At 42.8% G+C, this 16,238-nt stretch overlaps 1 protein-coding gene across 5 annotated transcripts in view; it reads right to left on the bottom strand.

The window, feature by feature from the left end:
- The window catches only part of ccpg1 (cell cycle progression 1), a 45,007-nt gene that overhangs the window by 16,729 nt on the left and 12,040 nt on the right, over window positions 1–16,238 (bottom strand). For all 5 annotated transcript variants that reach the window (XM_060924207.1, XM_060924209.1, XM_060924211.1 and 2 more), the window contains exon 5: window positions 12,892–13,099. In XM_060924207.1, the coding sequence (XP_060780190.1) occupies window positions 12,892–13,099 (208 nt within the window). The remainder of the gene's footprint in view (window positions 1–12,891; window positions 13,100–16,238) is intronic.

Genomic DNA, 16,238 nt, shown 5'->3' with positions numbered 1-16,238 from the left:
AAACCCAACCTGCAACCCAAACACACAGCATGTTTGATTCACTTCCTGCAGCTGAGTCGATTCAGAGTCGATTCGCTTTGTTCACTCGGACGTTCTGGAACATGACCGAGATCGCTCTGTAACAGGATACACATCCTACTCGGTGTAGGAACGTGATCTCTAAAGGGGTGTTCACACGGCAACTTTTACTCCGGTGTAGCGCCGGGGCTGCCCCGGTAGAGCGTTCACACGGTACAAAGTTATAGCGGTGTCGCCCCTGAAAGCTGCTTAAACCGGTGCAAATCTAACCCTGCTCGGGAGGTGGTTTAAGAAATTTACTCCGGAGTAAATGCTAGTTTGCGGGGCAGCACCGATATAAAATGGGCCGTCTGAACGCTACAGGGGTAGACTCGCTACACGTGAGGAGAGTTGATTACATACGGGCATTGCATAATTTGCATCCTGGTGTTTTGCGCTTCCAAAATGGCGAATATCAACAACAACAGAACTGTGTGTCTTCCAGTGTTGCCAGATTTGGCAGTTTTAAGTGCATTTTGGCGGATTTGAACATATTTTGGGATGGAAAACGTCAGCAATATCTGGCAACACTGGTGTCTTCATCCACGTTGTTTTCCCGGCGCTTGGTGATGCCATGACAACCGGGAAAAGGAAGTACATTTTCACGCATGCGCATATTTCATTTCCGCATTATTACTATCGGAAATGATAGTAATAATGATAGGAAATTATAGTAATAAAAGGAAATATCAAAACTTTATTACTATCAATCAAAGGAAATGATAGTAATAAAGTTTTTGCTACTATAGCACGGTCGCAGAAACTGCCGTGTGACCGCAAGTGGGGCTGCACCGGTGCTAACACGCTTCTCTCTAGTAAGCAGGTTTGTGACGTGTGAACGCTACGCAAAATTTACACCGGTGTAAGATATATCGCAACAAAATACATCGGTGCAGCATCGATGCAAATATGTGCCGTGTGAACACCCTATAAAAGACGACTGAAAAACGTTCAGATTAAAATTTAGAAAACGATGAATGGTGATTAAAAAGGTTCAATCACATCCAAACCAGTGCACGTTACTGAACCATGGTGTGCGTGCACGTTTGAGAAACCCACAGCCGTGCTTCATGTTCACGAAAATTTCTTCTTGACAATTCGGGACTGGGATTAGGAGGCGCACGGACAACGGTTATAGCGAGGTGTCTTTCTACAGCAAGAAAGATTTTTCCAACAGTGTTTTATCTGTACTAGAGATGCAATACAATAAACTCCAGTAAAATCAATCATAAATTTCACTTAAAGGAACAGTCCACCGTACTTCCATAATGAAATATGCTCTTCTCTGAATTGAGACGAGCTGCTCCGTACCTCTCCGAGCTTTGCGCGACCTCCCAGTCAGTCAGACGCGCTGTTACTCCTGTTAGCAATGTAGCTAGGCTGAGTATGGCCAATGGTATTTTTTGGGGCTGTAGTTAGATGCGACCAAACTCTTCCACGTTTTTCCTGTTTACATAGGTTTATATGACCAGTGACATGAAACAAGTTCAGTTACACAAATTGAAACGTAGCGATTTTCTATGCTATGGAAAGTCCGCACTATAATGACAGGCGTACTAACACCTTCTGCGCGCTTCAGCAGCGCATTGATACCTTCACTCCTGTTTCCCGCCCCATCCCGCCCCCCTGACTTCCGTCAATACACAGCCAATGTGACCGGAAACATCAGTGCTGTGGTCAGTAATAGTCAGAGGTTAGTCGAGGGGCGGGAGAGAGAAAAAAAAAAAAAACAGGAGTGAAGGTATCAATGCGCTGCCGAAGCGCGCAGAAGGTGTTAGTACGCCTGTCATTATAGTGCGGACTTTCCATAGCATAGAAAATCGCCACGTTTCATTTTGTGTAACTGAACTTGTTTCATGTCACTGGTCATATAAACCTATGTAAACAGGAAAAACGTGGAAGAGTTTGGTCGCATCTAACTACAGCCCCAAAAAATACCATTGGCCATACTGAGCCTAGCTACATTGCTAACAGGAGTGACAGCGCGTCTGACTGACTGGGAGGTCGCACAAAGCTCGGAGAGGTACGGAGCAGCTCGTCTCAATTCAGAGAACATCATATTTCATTATGGAAGTACGGTGGACTGTTCCTTTAAATCCAATAAACACTGTGAAAGAACTTGGACTCGAGCTTGCTGTTTAGAGCTTCGGAATGTGTTCGGATTTCCATAGTCTCTGGGGCATCAGAAGGTGTTCGGTTTTCGACAGTTATCTTTTTAGGTCAAGGTGTAAAGCCTCCAGGACTGCTCGCTCTCATTTCAATATTTTATGGGCCCTGCACACATGTACACGCACAACTGTTTAACATCAAGCTCCTGAAGCTGAGCCCAAGTACGCGGAGTTTAAATGTTCAGAGTGTGCATGTGATCATCTTGCGTTCTCCACCTCTGATCGTCAATGTAAAGGCACTTCATGTGACAAGCACAGACCCGACATTAAGTAGTGAAACCCTTAGATGCTAGCATGTCCGTTTTATTTGAAAAATAGCCGGAAATATAGTTTAGCCAATGCGAAGTCTGTGTTTCAAACAAAGATGATTTTAATAGGAGCTGTCATTTTGTTTTGGGATAGTCCTAGGGCAGGTCTCCCAAAAAGGGACCTGACTTAAAGGAGATACGCAGAACCACGGCCTCATTTTTCGTTTATAAATGCCTTGAGACCTCAAGAATAGCATCGGAATAGTTTTAAGTGTTCACACTAAATCTAATATAGTAATTTTTATGATTAAAATGACTCCTATAGGTAGCAGTCTGAGTGAATGACCTTGACATCTGTGACGTCACAGCAGGAAGGCTATCGGTCTCATCGCCATTTCCGCTATACTAAAACAGAGCTGACGGCAACTCCGATCCTCCATTTTGCGCTAATTTATCGCCATGCCACGTAGATGTGTTGCTGGCCGGTGCAGCAACACGACAGAAGGTGGATTTACATTGCATTCATGGCCCAAGAATGTTCAAACTGCAAAGATTTGGACGCGTTTTGTGAGAAATTCATGGGCGCATTGGCCGCCTACGAAGTGGTCTCTCCTCTGCTCTGTACATTTTACTGAAGACTCTAACGAGACCTCTGATCTGTTGAGGAGCGTTGGCTATAAGCCCGTATTGAAAGAGGGTGCAGTTCCAACAATTAAAGGAAAAGAAAAGGAAAGTAAGTTCAGTTGCACCAGAGTGTGAGCCGAGCAGTAATGGCGGAGTACTCAGTATGGAGAAAATGGAGAACGAGTGGACCAGCCGTCTGATTTCTCTGCTGGATATGCTCGCCTCAGCAGTAGGGTGCATCAGTTGCTCCCTAAAACTGAAAAGTTCCTCCGATCATGATGCATTTTTGTTTTTATGTTCCTTTTGGTAAGAAAACACACTGGGTGAAATATTTTGACAAAATTCTAAAGTTTAATGGTGGCACCAGGAGCTCAAAGTGATGGAAAAAGCTGCTATTTTATGACAAAATTTCGATCACTTTTCATGAAACATTATGGCACCTTATAGAGTATACCAAATATCTTAGATCCACATTTTTAGTACATATTCTAAATATATTATCAAGCACAGTTTGAGTTTTAGCTGTTCATTGAATCATTGTTCAACTACTTTTAAACAATACAAATGTATTATGAATCACATTAATGCTTCTCAATCCCTCGCAAAGGTTCTTAACATGATCTCTGGCTCACAAGAAATCAATAAATGGAGTCCAACATTGTGATTCAAACCTTACGCGAAAACATAAAATAAGTGTTTTTTGGCAAAAAAAAAATGAACCTCATGGTGCCACCATTAGACTTTTGAATATGGTCAAAAAATTCTACAGGATGTCTTTATTGGTGAAAAGGAACACCCGAACAAAAATGCATCAGATTTTATGAAAGTGAGGGCAACTGATGCACCCTACTCAGCAGCAATATCTCACCCTTACGTGGAAGAAGCGAATGAACGGAGAACTGAAAGTCAGATTGTTGCAAAACAATCGGCCACAAGCTCGGCCTTCAAGAAGCGAGAACACAGACGGGTAAGATGCGACTCTCATTTGGTTACATCACAACAACAACACTCGTTGTTTCCCTGCGTTTAGATTAATACACGTAAACTGTATTGTGTGTTTAAGTTAGCGGTATAAGGTTATTTAATTTGCTTCAGAATGTGATTGTCTCAGTTCATCAGCCTTTTATGTTTTATCAGTGAAAACGCATGCATGTACGTTGCATAAGTTTTAATGAGAGTCACATGAGACTGTCAGTTCAATTCCATCCAATTCTCTAGACGGCTTTGTTCTCTGGCTTTATTTCGTAAGGCGGGGGCCTCCGTGGCGGACGTGTTACTATCGGATTCACTTTCCAGTGGTTTGAACGGATATGGTTCTACGTGTTTAGCAGTAGCATGTACACACACTCCAATTTCAGGACCATCACAGTCAGATGTATTACTGTCTGAGGAATACGAAGAATCTCCAATAAATCTGAACACAGAGGCCATGAGAACCGCTCTCGCCTGCCGAGTCTGGCTTTGGTCTATAGGGAGCGTGCACGTGACATCACGAGGTCATGTGATATTCATTATCCGCCATTTTGGACGGCAAGGCCACGCATAGAACTTAGACGAACCCATTCTAATTATCAAGTGTGTGGGAGTAGATCTTTCAAGAATCGGTTATATCTTGTTCGGCATTTGGTTGTACCAATAGACAGGGCCAAAAGGAGGGCGTGTCATTTTATAGATTCCCCGCAGACGAGGAGAGACGCGCAAAATGGGTGTCCGCTGTGCGAAGAGAAAACTGGAACCCCAGTTCTACCAGCCGAATTTGTAGTGAACACTTCATATCAGGTAGGTGTAATCTTCTAATTCAATACTCCTAGTGCATCTGTTAAGTTGATTTTCGGATTGAATGATAGCTGCATACTTAGAAACTAGACAGTCTCTAGCGTTTAAAATGGCTATGCCGAGCCCTACTACCCTGGCCTAGTCTATGACAATGTTTTATCTTTTTGGCTCATATATGCCTTTGAAAGGCCAATCCATAGTAGGGATGGCGAAAACTAAAAAAAATCTTGACCGACCACCGAGCCTCATTAGCTGGTTAAAGTCGGTTAACCTACGAGTTTAAACAGGGATGCAAACGGTGGATGCCGCCTTTTTCACGGCTGAATCGTGCAGATCCGATTTTTTTTAGGGGGGCGTTGGAGTGTCTGAATAATTTCATCAGAGTAAATTCTGTATTAAAATTACTAAAGACTTACAGTCCATGAAAAATAGGAAGTATGAGAAGAAAACAGTAAATCAGAAAGCTGCCCACGTTTTCGCGGAAGCTGCGCAAACGTTCGCAGCTTTCTGATTTCCTGTTTTTCAGACAAAAACATACATATTTACAACCCTGTCATTATCTGGAACTGAGTTTAGATTTCGAACATTCTTACGATAAAACGTCCTGCATAGTCTCTTTATGATAAACGTCTTAATGCCACTTACCCGTGAGGTTATCAAGTAGACATTCTTCTTCGGAACCTTCCAGAGGTATAGTTGGGATACCCATCCCGCAACAAAATATTTATAAGCTTCCAGGCTCTTGTAAGCTTTGAGGGCTTTGCCAGTGTAACACGATTCACGATTAACGAGAAAATTGTAAATGTCGTGGTAGGCCAGATCGGGCAAATCGCCGGCACCGCAGCTCCGAATTTCCCTGAACAAGGATTGCGGCAAGTTGTACGGATCTGCAATCCCCAACCTGGAACACTTTTCCACGTAACGCTGCCTCACGTCACCTTCAAGATGCTGAACAAACTTAGGCAAGTTATCACGCGATGTAGATGGGGTATTTTCCGAATTTTCTTGGGGATTACTCCCTGGATCCATTACGCTCGCGCAAGGTAAACTATCCTGATGCCGTCCAATATGCCAGAGTGGGTGGAGTACACACATGCGGGTCACGTGACTGCACATCCTCTATAGCTGTCAAAGGTCTCGGCCTTAAAACCGGTTACCGCTGTGACGTCACGCGCTCAGGGCTGGCTGGCTCAGCGGGGCAGCTCGAATACCAACTTTGCGGTCGATTTTAACTCTCAAAAATATATATTATTTTATTCCCATTTATGCATCGTACAAGAGTCAAGGATGGAGATACTATCCACTCAGAAATGTATTTAAAAATAAAGGTTCTGCGGATCTCCTTTAAAAACTGTGAACAGAAATTCAGAGGTCAGTTGTTGTTGTTTTGTTTTTTTCTGGGAATCACTCGTGCTTGCATTGTTTCTATGCAATAGAAGTGTTTTAAGGCAACTTCTTTCATGCAAGTATAATTTTTGGCTATTTTTGAGGTACAGACTTCTACGACAACCTCCAATAAGTTCCAGTTAAATCCAATAAATCCATTTTTAAAAAAAATCCAGTAAAATCCAATAAATAAGAATCTTCACAATCTAATAATTTTGCCAATTCTCATTCAACTGACCTCAAATTTTAACCAGCATGTGTGGAAACAGGTCAAAATTTGATCTTTAATGGTTTTTAAAAAAAAAAAAACTTTTTCGGCACAGAAATGCAATTCAGTGGAAAAGAAAAAAGGTGTTTTGTGTGTTACACTCGAACAAGACTGCAGTGTGCATTTATGAGAGAATTCTCTAAAAACGCACCAACTGCAATGCAGATTTGGACACGGCACAAAAAGTTCAAACAGGAAGGTTGGGTCAGGGTCAGGCACGTATACTGAAAATTTGTGAAATCATTCATGGAATCCTTATACCTTTGAATTTCTCATTCAGATTTTGAGGAATAAATCTTATATTGCTTAACATTAAGCCTGTTCAGTTTCATTTGCCTGGACCATGTAGTTTCTGGGATCTTTACATCTCAAATAAATACATGTTATTTACCAGCTGGGAGGTCCGTATGGTGAAATACCGCGACCGAGGTCTTGAAAGAGACCAAGGCCGAGGTGACGGTATTTCACCATACGGACCGACCTTAAGCTGGTAAATAATATATTTATTTTTTTCTTTACCAAATTCTAACAGAAAACGAGAGCGCCCGAAAGGGAAAACCGAGCCGAGCCGCCATTTTGAATCCTCATTCACGGCTGTAATGCAAATTGCTTCCTCCTCGGTATACAAGTGCACTTCCATGGCAGGAAAAAAACTACATTTTGCCGCCTATGTAGTCCCCTATTTATACAAAATTGAGTCATTCAGGATTCAGCCATGTTTTTGCTCGGCGTTAGCAACAGTTAGAGGTTTTTAGCTTTCTCCTGAAATGTTTTCTTTTATTTCTTCTTCCTCAGGGTAGTAAAACTCGCTTTCGCTGTGAACACTGTCATTATCGCTATCCATGCTGTAAAATTAATGCTATTCTCCTGAGAAATGCTGGCAAAAATTTATAAGATTTTTGATAATCTTGTAAATAAATCTTACAAATAAATAAATAAATAAAAAGATAAACATTGGAAAAAAAATGCTACTATGTTTGTTGTTGTGAACGAGCGAGTCGCCAGAGGTCCGTAACCAGGGTCCGTATCATAGGCTGCGGACCCGCTCGCCAGCCAATCAGAGCGCAGGATTTGATGGAAACTGGACCGCGAAAAAAAAATATCGCTTTTTTTTTTTTTTTTTTTAAACACCCTGTATATTTCTTTGCAGGAGAATCCAATAAGTGCCTCAAATTCCAGTAAGATCAAATCAATCGATATTAAATTTCAATACAATCCACTAAATCCCCAATAAGTTCCAGTAAGAGCCAATAAATCCATATTACCTTCCAGTTAAATCCAGAATATTCCATATACTGTCTGTATAAAATGCATAATATTTATGATATTATGGGATTTTCTGAATTTACTGGAACTTGGTCACATCTGATTTTCCAAGCACCGACAGCGGATCTGATCCAGTTTCACAGTGTGCTGAAGCGGGAGTGTGGTGAGATAAGCTCTCAGCGATAAGCTCGCTAACTCCGGCTCACACTCAAACCACTGTATGTTAAGAGCTGCAACATAGCAAGGTCATCAGCGCACACACACACACACACACACACCATGCTGGAAATCACTATCAGTAATGTGCTCCAAGGCCACTGGCTGAAAGTTTCATCACACTGATGTGGCAGAACCTGTTTATTCCAGAACGACATGCACATGAGCACACACACACTCTCTCTCTGGAGGTTTCATCAGCTGTTGTAATGTCACATGATATTATGCCACGTTGCTCAAGATCCAAGCACACACACACACACACACGGCACCTGAGAGACTGGGGATGGCGTGCAGCTGCTGTGTAAAGCATCTGATGCTCCTACAAATCGCCCGTGTGCTCCTCAGCCAGTCTGCTGCCGTCACACAGAGAACCATCAGCGCTGCCACGGTTTCCGTTCTCACAATCCCTCACAATCCCACACAGCAAGAAGCAGAAAGGCTCCACGCATTTATACTAGGGCTGTAACAATATGCGTATCAAAATCGAAATCGCGATACGCAGAGCCACGATCCGTGTCGAGATACAAGGCGGCAGAACCGCGGTACACCCTTTCAAACTTCTCCTCAGCCCAAAAACAGAGGCGCTTCCAAACTTCAATTTATGAATACTTTTTATTTAAATTACATTTTAAACTTACTTAAATTACTTTTATATCTATTAGTAAGTCGTTTTTTCGCCGACCTGCGACAATCTTCTGCGAGTCACGCAACGTCCACACTCGCCACTGGCAACCATATGGCGTCCTTGGCCACCAGTGCATTCGTTTCTTTTAAGCGGTCGCCATTCTGGTTGCGACGCGGGGAGCGAATCTGTAAACAAGCAGCTCATTGGCTGGCTAGGTGTGCCACAAGCCAATCACAATGACCGACAAAGCTGCCTTGACCGGAAAGGAATGTCTGCTTGGGCGTTAGCGGCAGTCACGCAGAAGCCTTCTGCGGCAGTTACACTTTGACACGTGAGCAATGTTTCACTATAAAAATTCCGTAATTTCCATCTGTTTTCCGCGATCACAGAAAATCATTGGCCCTATGAGAGTGAGACAGTGAGAGAGCCACCCCATACCTCCCCCCCCCAAAAAAAAAATATCTTAACGGATTTACACGATTTGGAAAACTGACTTTTTCAGAACCGAAAAAACCAGAGCTTCCGGCTCAACAGTATAATTTTGAGAAATAAAACAATCTTTGGATATACATTTGTTCATTTTTGCATACATATTACTCATTCTCTGCGGTGGTCTGAATTATTTGTTATTAAATAGTTAATGTAAGTAAATGTTAAGTCAAATTTACTACTTTAAAAAACATATTTTAAAAAAAATCGTGGGTGTATCGAATCGTGGGTCAAAAATCGTGATATGAATCGAATCGTGAGTCGGGTGTATCGTTACAGCCCTAATTTATACTGAAATCACCACTTTTAGCCCAAGAGCATTAGCTCAAAATTGAGTCCAACCCGGAGCAAATTAGTAACAAGCTGAATTTTTCAGAATATGTTCAGAATACCCTTAGGAATAACATACTAAAAGTCCCCAGGAATCCACCTTGTGCTCTCTGAGGCTACGTTTACATTAGACCGTATCTGTCTCGTTTTCTTCGCGGATGCACTGTCCGTTTACATTAAACTGCCTGGAAACGCCAGGAAACGGGAATCCGCCAGCGTCCACGTATTCAATCCAGATCGTGTCTTGTCCGGTGCTGTGTAAACATTGAGGATACGCGGATACGCTGTGCTGAGCTCTAGCTGGCGTCGTCATTGGACAATCCACCTTCCTGATTCGCTGGCGTTGGTCATGTGACGCGACTGCTGAAAAACGGCGCGGACTTCCGCCTTGTATCACCTTTCATTAAAGAGTATAAAAGTATGAAAATACTGCAAATACTGATGCAAATACTGCCCATTGTGTAGTTATGATCGTCTTTAGGCTTGCCATCCTTCCACTTGCAAGTGGTAAGTGATATGCGCTGGGATCACACACACAGCGGCTCAGTCCCGAATCACTGCTCGTGCGCTTCACTCGTGCGCTCTGTGAGCTGCGCAGGGCCGGAGTGCGCACCCTCCAGAGGGCACTCGCTGTTCAGGGCGGAGTGATTTGGAGCGCAGGATGCCTGCGGAGCCGAGCGTATCCGTGTATTGGTGTTGCTGTGTGCACGCAAATCGTGTATTGGTGTTGCTGTGTGCACGCAAATCGTTTTAAAAACGTTAATCTGATGATCCGCTGATACGGTCTAATGTAAACATGGGCTTAGAAATTCAAGATGGCGTCCAAAATGGCCGCCGATTGGAGATTTTTCAATATCTCAGGGATAAAACATAATATAAATGCAATTAAAATGTTAAATTATATGTTCTCTCATACAAGCAATGCAAATTCACCATTGTCACACTGTTAAAATTAAAATTAACCAAGATTTCAAGGTCATTAATGTGGAAATTACATGGAATTTGATGGTTGACATGATTGACAGATTAGCTTCCTCCTGAAGCTCTATGGAGGTTCCAGCTGTGAATCACTGGATGAGTTCCGATTCATTGCTTCTAAGAAGGGAATCAGCCGAACTCCACTTTCCTCATCCTTCCAGTTGGCAACTTTACCTCCAACAAGTGCTGCAGCTAAACAACATTCATTCAGAACTTATCTCACTGTTCAAGAGTGGATGGGTAGGCCCCTGCAGCCTACAGACTGGGGATGGAAACTGGAGGATATTTTGACACCGGTTGAAACTGACCGCCCCGTTGCTCCAGACACTCTGCTCAACATGGTCTCTTGTGGTTGCAGAGCAGATGGCTGTGGAGTGTCATGTGGCTGCAGGACGATGGGGGTACACTGCTCTGCCCTGTGTACAAAGTGCAGTGGTCAAACATGCACGAATGCAGCACCAATGCCATCTTTGTTAGATCACGAGGGAGAAACTGAAGAACCGGTTTCTGCTGAATCTGATGAGGATGACGACTGCATTGATTGATTGATTGATTTATGATAGATGTATTGGTATATGAATCTACCAATTAAATAGGATTGTCTGGTTGACTGATGTGTTCGATTTATTGATTGTTGAAGTTGAAAGTTATAGAACAATGACCAGTTGTCTTCTTGTAAATAGGTTCATTATTTGAGGAACACTCAGTCGCCATGATTTATTGTGTTGGATTAGCTTCTTGTTATAATGAACAATATATGTAAATAAATTGTGATAATGGATTGAAGGTAATGTTTTGGAGTTCATGATGTTTTTGGTTTTAGTGAAACTCCCAGTGCCAAAAATATGACAATCTAACCAGACATGGCAAGCGAACACATTATACACAAATATACTGTTATAATAATGTGTACATTGTTATTATATCATGTTAATACTAGTGCTGTCAAGCGATTAAAATATTTAATCGCGATTAATGTCGCGACTGTCATAGTTAACTCGCGATTAATCGCAATTTAATCGCACATTTTTGTCACATGAAAAACCATTGTAATTCTCTTATCAGCATAAAAACATGAATGGGCTTGCTTTGTATTGCAGAGCATAACACGTCTTGACACAGCCACTGCAAAGTGAAACCTAAGCCGAACACCGGGGCTAGCAAAAGAACCATGAGTACTGCTTGAGTTAGTCTACAACTCTAATCAGAGAGACAGGTTACACAGTGACGGTAGGCTTGACATGCTTGATTATAATATAAAGTACACTATTATATTAACTTTAAAGTTGTTCGTTGATAAATATTGCATTGAATCTGATCTTTACTGTTTCAGCTCACTTAACACATTTTGTACTTTTACACTTTCTGCCTGTTGATGCGTCGCGCTGTCCAATCAGAGGCGGCCAAATTTGCATATTACAGGAAGGATTTCTGGGATAGCATTGAGTTTACAGTTCAGAGGGATCTGGCTTCTTTAGACGCTGTCTTCTTAAAACTGAATAAATATTTAAAAAGAGCCAAATGAGCCAGTCTTTTGAACGGCTCTTTTCAAAGAACGGATCACAAAGATGCGGATCCCATCAAAGAGCCATAAATCCCATCTCTACTAGCGCGCCCTGCCCGCGCTGGTTCTTTGGGAGGAGGGCAGAGGACTCTGGCTGTGCGGGGCGTGGCATTACAGTCTAGCTGCTATCGTTTGTCTCTGTTGCAAGTTCCTGGCAGTTTCAAAAGCTTATGAAAAACCTACATCATGTCACAGAGCGTTAATCTCGCGATAAAAAAATTATCGCCGTTAAAATTGAGTCAAGTTAACGCGTTAATAACGCGACATTTTTGACAGCACTAGTTAATACACAATGTAATTAATACACACATGTTGGAATTTACTCTCCTACCCTACAAAACATATATTCTGATCTTTTAATTGCATTAATATTTTGTTTTGGGCCTGAGATATGGGCAGATCTCCATTTGGCGGCCATTTTGGACGCCATCTTGAATTTCTCAGAGAGCACAAGGGGGATTTCCGGGGATTTTTAGTATGTTATTCCTAAAGGTATTCTGAACATATTCTGAAATTTTCAGCTTGTTACTAATTTGTTCCGGGTATAACCCTATTACTCCTGGGCTATTTGTATTCCGTCTTGGGAATATCAGGACACGCTTACAGATTCGAAGGGTTTGAAAAATCCGTTTCTTCAGACTTTTATTTTCGTTCCACAAATTAAATGACGACCGAATAATAATTCACCCTTAAAACGAGGAAAAAAAAAAAAAGCCGAAAATATCTGTGCATGCGTCCCTTCATCTTTTGCATACTCGGTTTGAGAATTGACGAGCTGCTAGATCTGATCAGACCTGCGTATACGCTAATGTTAAAGTTACAGAGCTGGAGAAAGACCGTTTCAACTCCAGGGATATTATTTTGTGATTAAACTTCGTGTGTGTGTGTCTCACTTGTCTCTGCAGCGCTGAAGGTGTACTGGCTGCTTGACGACGTCCCCAGGTAGAGCTCCTCGTTTCCCGTTTCCTCGTCCTCCCTGGCGACAGGCTCCTCCCACACCCCCAGCTCCACCTCCTTGGAGTCGCCGAGGGTGACGATGTCGGAGTGATCGCTGGAGGAGCCGAGATGCGAGTGGTCCTCGAGAGCTCCCTCCTTTCCTGCCTACACACACACAGTTTATAAATGTCTTCTCTTCGGCATCAGTGAAGCCGAGTTTAACTTCTCGTGCATAACCGAAAAATTAAACCACATCTACTGCGAGACCTGCAACACGAGCGGAGCGTCAGGAAGTTCTTCGCCAGCGTGCAGGAGCACAGCGCTAGATCATAAACATGTTTATTTCCCTTGAAGCTGTAAATACACTTCCCTTTAACCGTGCATGCAGGACGCGTGCCCACGCAGCTGCGACATGAGCAGCATTCTTCACAGACGCACGCCAAGCGTTGACTAGACGTAGGCTAGACATCCTGTCTGTCTGGTTTCTCAGTCGAACTGTACGGTTTAACCATTTCACGCACGGTAACGTCTCTAAAACTTTCTGCCGTTGTTGAGCCGTGTCTCAGGTCTAAGAGGAATAATCAGAGAGGAACCGTCAGGGCCTTCTAGTCCTTCAGAGAAGCCCAAACATATCAGCGTTTCACACGTTATTCTTTCATAATTTCATCATCCTTATTCTCTTCTAATTCGGCCTCATCTTCTAGCTTCAGAAATGAAAGCGTTACCGTCTTGAAAACGTCAAAATCGAGTTCTTTTGTTTGTTGTCTCTAGGCTGAGAAGAGTTTTGAGCTGCTCAGTCATTGGTTAGGACTTCATTGGCGGTGTTCTGATAAACTGTCCTACACGTCAATGAGTCCTACAAAGCCCCACTGCGCATGCGCAGAGCACAAAACGTCATTTCTTGGCATTTGAACAGATTTTTGTCCTACATCAGCTGTGCTATAAACGGTGCAGAATAACAGCGTGCATTCAATCTTTACTACTTAATCTAACATAATGCTGATTTCTAACCGTCGCGCGAGTCTTGCAATACATCTGAAATATCTCATTTATTAATGTAGAAGTATATTCTGATGGGGTCATATGAGTTGTGAGAACGTCCTGCGGCGTCATTTGAATTGTAAGAACGTCTTACACTCATTTTAATAGAGCAAATGGTACTTGTGAATAGTGACAAAAAAAAAACCTTAATTCTACATATTCTGACAGGGTCAATTGAAGAGTCAGAGCGTCCTAGATTCAAAGCATATTCTGACGGAGTCGTTTGAGTTGTCAGAACGTCCTACATTCATATGAATTCTGACAGGGTTGGTGGACGTTGTATCAGTGTAGAAGCTGTTCTTTGCAGAGGGAAAAACCGCAAACTATGACTAAAAGTTAAAGTTGAATCACACTGTAGGATTTCCTGCAATGTAGGCCTGCTCGACAGACATGTCTGACATCCCCTCCTACCGTAGGATGCTTCGCAGATGTAGGACTGTTTATCAGAACACCGGGACAGAACGCCATGGCAGTGTATGTTTATGTAGGAAGTGACAGATGACTGATTAACCAAGCAGATTTTGATTTATAGTCGGAGGGACCGGGCGGCACGGTGGTGTAGTGGTTAGCGCTGTCGCCTCACAGCAAGAAGGTCCGGGTTCGAGCCCCAGGGCCGGCGAGGGCCTTTCTGTGTGGAGTTTGCATGTTCTCCCCGTGTCTGCGTGGGTTTCCTCCGGGTGCTCCGGTTTCCCCCACAGTCCAAAGACATGCAGGTTAGGTTAACTGGTGACTCTAAATTGAGCGTAGGTGTGAATGTGAGTGTGAATGGTTGTCTGTGTCTATGTGTCAGCCCTGTGATGACCTGGCGACTTGTCCAGGGTGAACCCCGCCTTTCGCCTGTAGTCAGCTGGGATAGGCTCCAGCTCGCCTGCGACCCTGTAGAACAGGATAAAGCAGCTAGAGATAACGAGATGAGTCGGAGGGACCAAAAATTTATCGCCCTAGACCTTCTCGAATCCCAACGTGAGCTTAACTGCGAGTCGGCGCATCAGTGACGTCACCTTCCAGCAGAGGTGGACAAAGTACCCAAGTTTATTACTTAAAGTCCAGATCCCACTGGTCAAATGTCATTCCGATACAAGTGAAAGTCATCCAGACAAATTTTTACTTCAGTACTTGCTTTTAAAAATACTTAAGTACGTTTTCTGTCAACGCATCGTTGTATTCTTGCCACAACGCTTACAAAACCTAACGCCTCTGAAACAACCGACTGGATTTTCTGACTAGTTTGTAGAACCTGTAGAGCTGAAGCGCCACCGGACATGCTAGCAAACTCTTTTCAAACTCGAAATCATATCGGGCAGCTAACGTTAGTAGAAAAGAAAGATTTCTACATTCTTTATTTGGCAAGATTATGCTAAAGTTAACGTTATTCATGTTAGCATAACATTGTTTGTTTTTACATGCTAACTAACAGTGCTCAAGTCAACGAGCTATGTGTTAACGTTAGCCGTGGACAAATCCATAGAAAGTCAGTCATGTGACTAACCAGACTGCATAGCTACGTTTGCAACGTTATCGCTAGCTCTAAAAGCACAGACAACTTCGTTGCAAGCTTTCTCTTGGAATAAAACGTTTATATCCCTCAATATGCTCCCGCAGGTCGGACGGAGAGTTTTTGAAAGCTGTGATGTGGTTCGTTTTCGGCAAACAAAACAAACATTTAAAACGAAACGAATCTTTAATCCTTTCAGAAAACTGAAACATGGGTTCGGGGCCATGAGTGCGTGCATTCCGCAGAAGACCCGCCGCCTTCCATTCTGCCATCAACTGATCGGGTTAAATAACACTGCTGAGAAATCACCGATCTTATACAGTCTATGGACGTGACGTGACCTGAGCGATTACTGATCGGCTCTCAGTGTCACATGCGGAAAAAAAACCCAATCACGTTTCAGAAAAGAAAACAAAAAACAAGATCCACTTTCAAAGCCGCTTCATAGTAACGAGGACCATGAGAGAAATACAGTGGAGTGAAAAGTACGATATTTGCCTTTCAAATGTAGTGAAGTTAAAGTCATAAAGTTCCAAAAAAATAATACCGTATTTTCTGGACTATAAGCCGCTACTTTTTTCCTAGGTTTTGAACCATGCGGCTTATACAAAGGTGCGGCTATTCTGTGGATTTTTCTTCCACCGCTAGGGGCGCTCTAACCGGAAGTAGAATCAAAAATAAGATAGACGAAAAATCAATGCAAAGAAGAATTAGCAGATCTTTAGCAGATAGAACACGCACGACAAATTACTAACTGGTAATTATTTT

The sequence above is a fragment of the Neoarius graeffei genome, chromosome 6 (genome assembly GCF_027579695.1).
Source record: "Neoarius graeffei isolate fNeoGra1 chromosome 6, fNeoGra1.pri, whole genome shotgun sequence".
Lineage (NCBI taxonomy): Eukaryota > Metazoa > Chordata > Actinopteri > Siluriformes > Ariidae > Neoarius > Neoarius graeffei.
The sequence above is the reverse complement of the archived record's forward strand: the minus strand, read 5'-3'. Positions and strand labels throughout refer to the sequence as shown.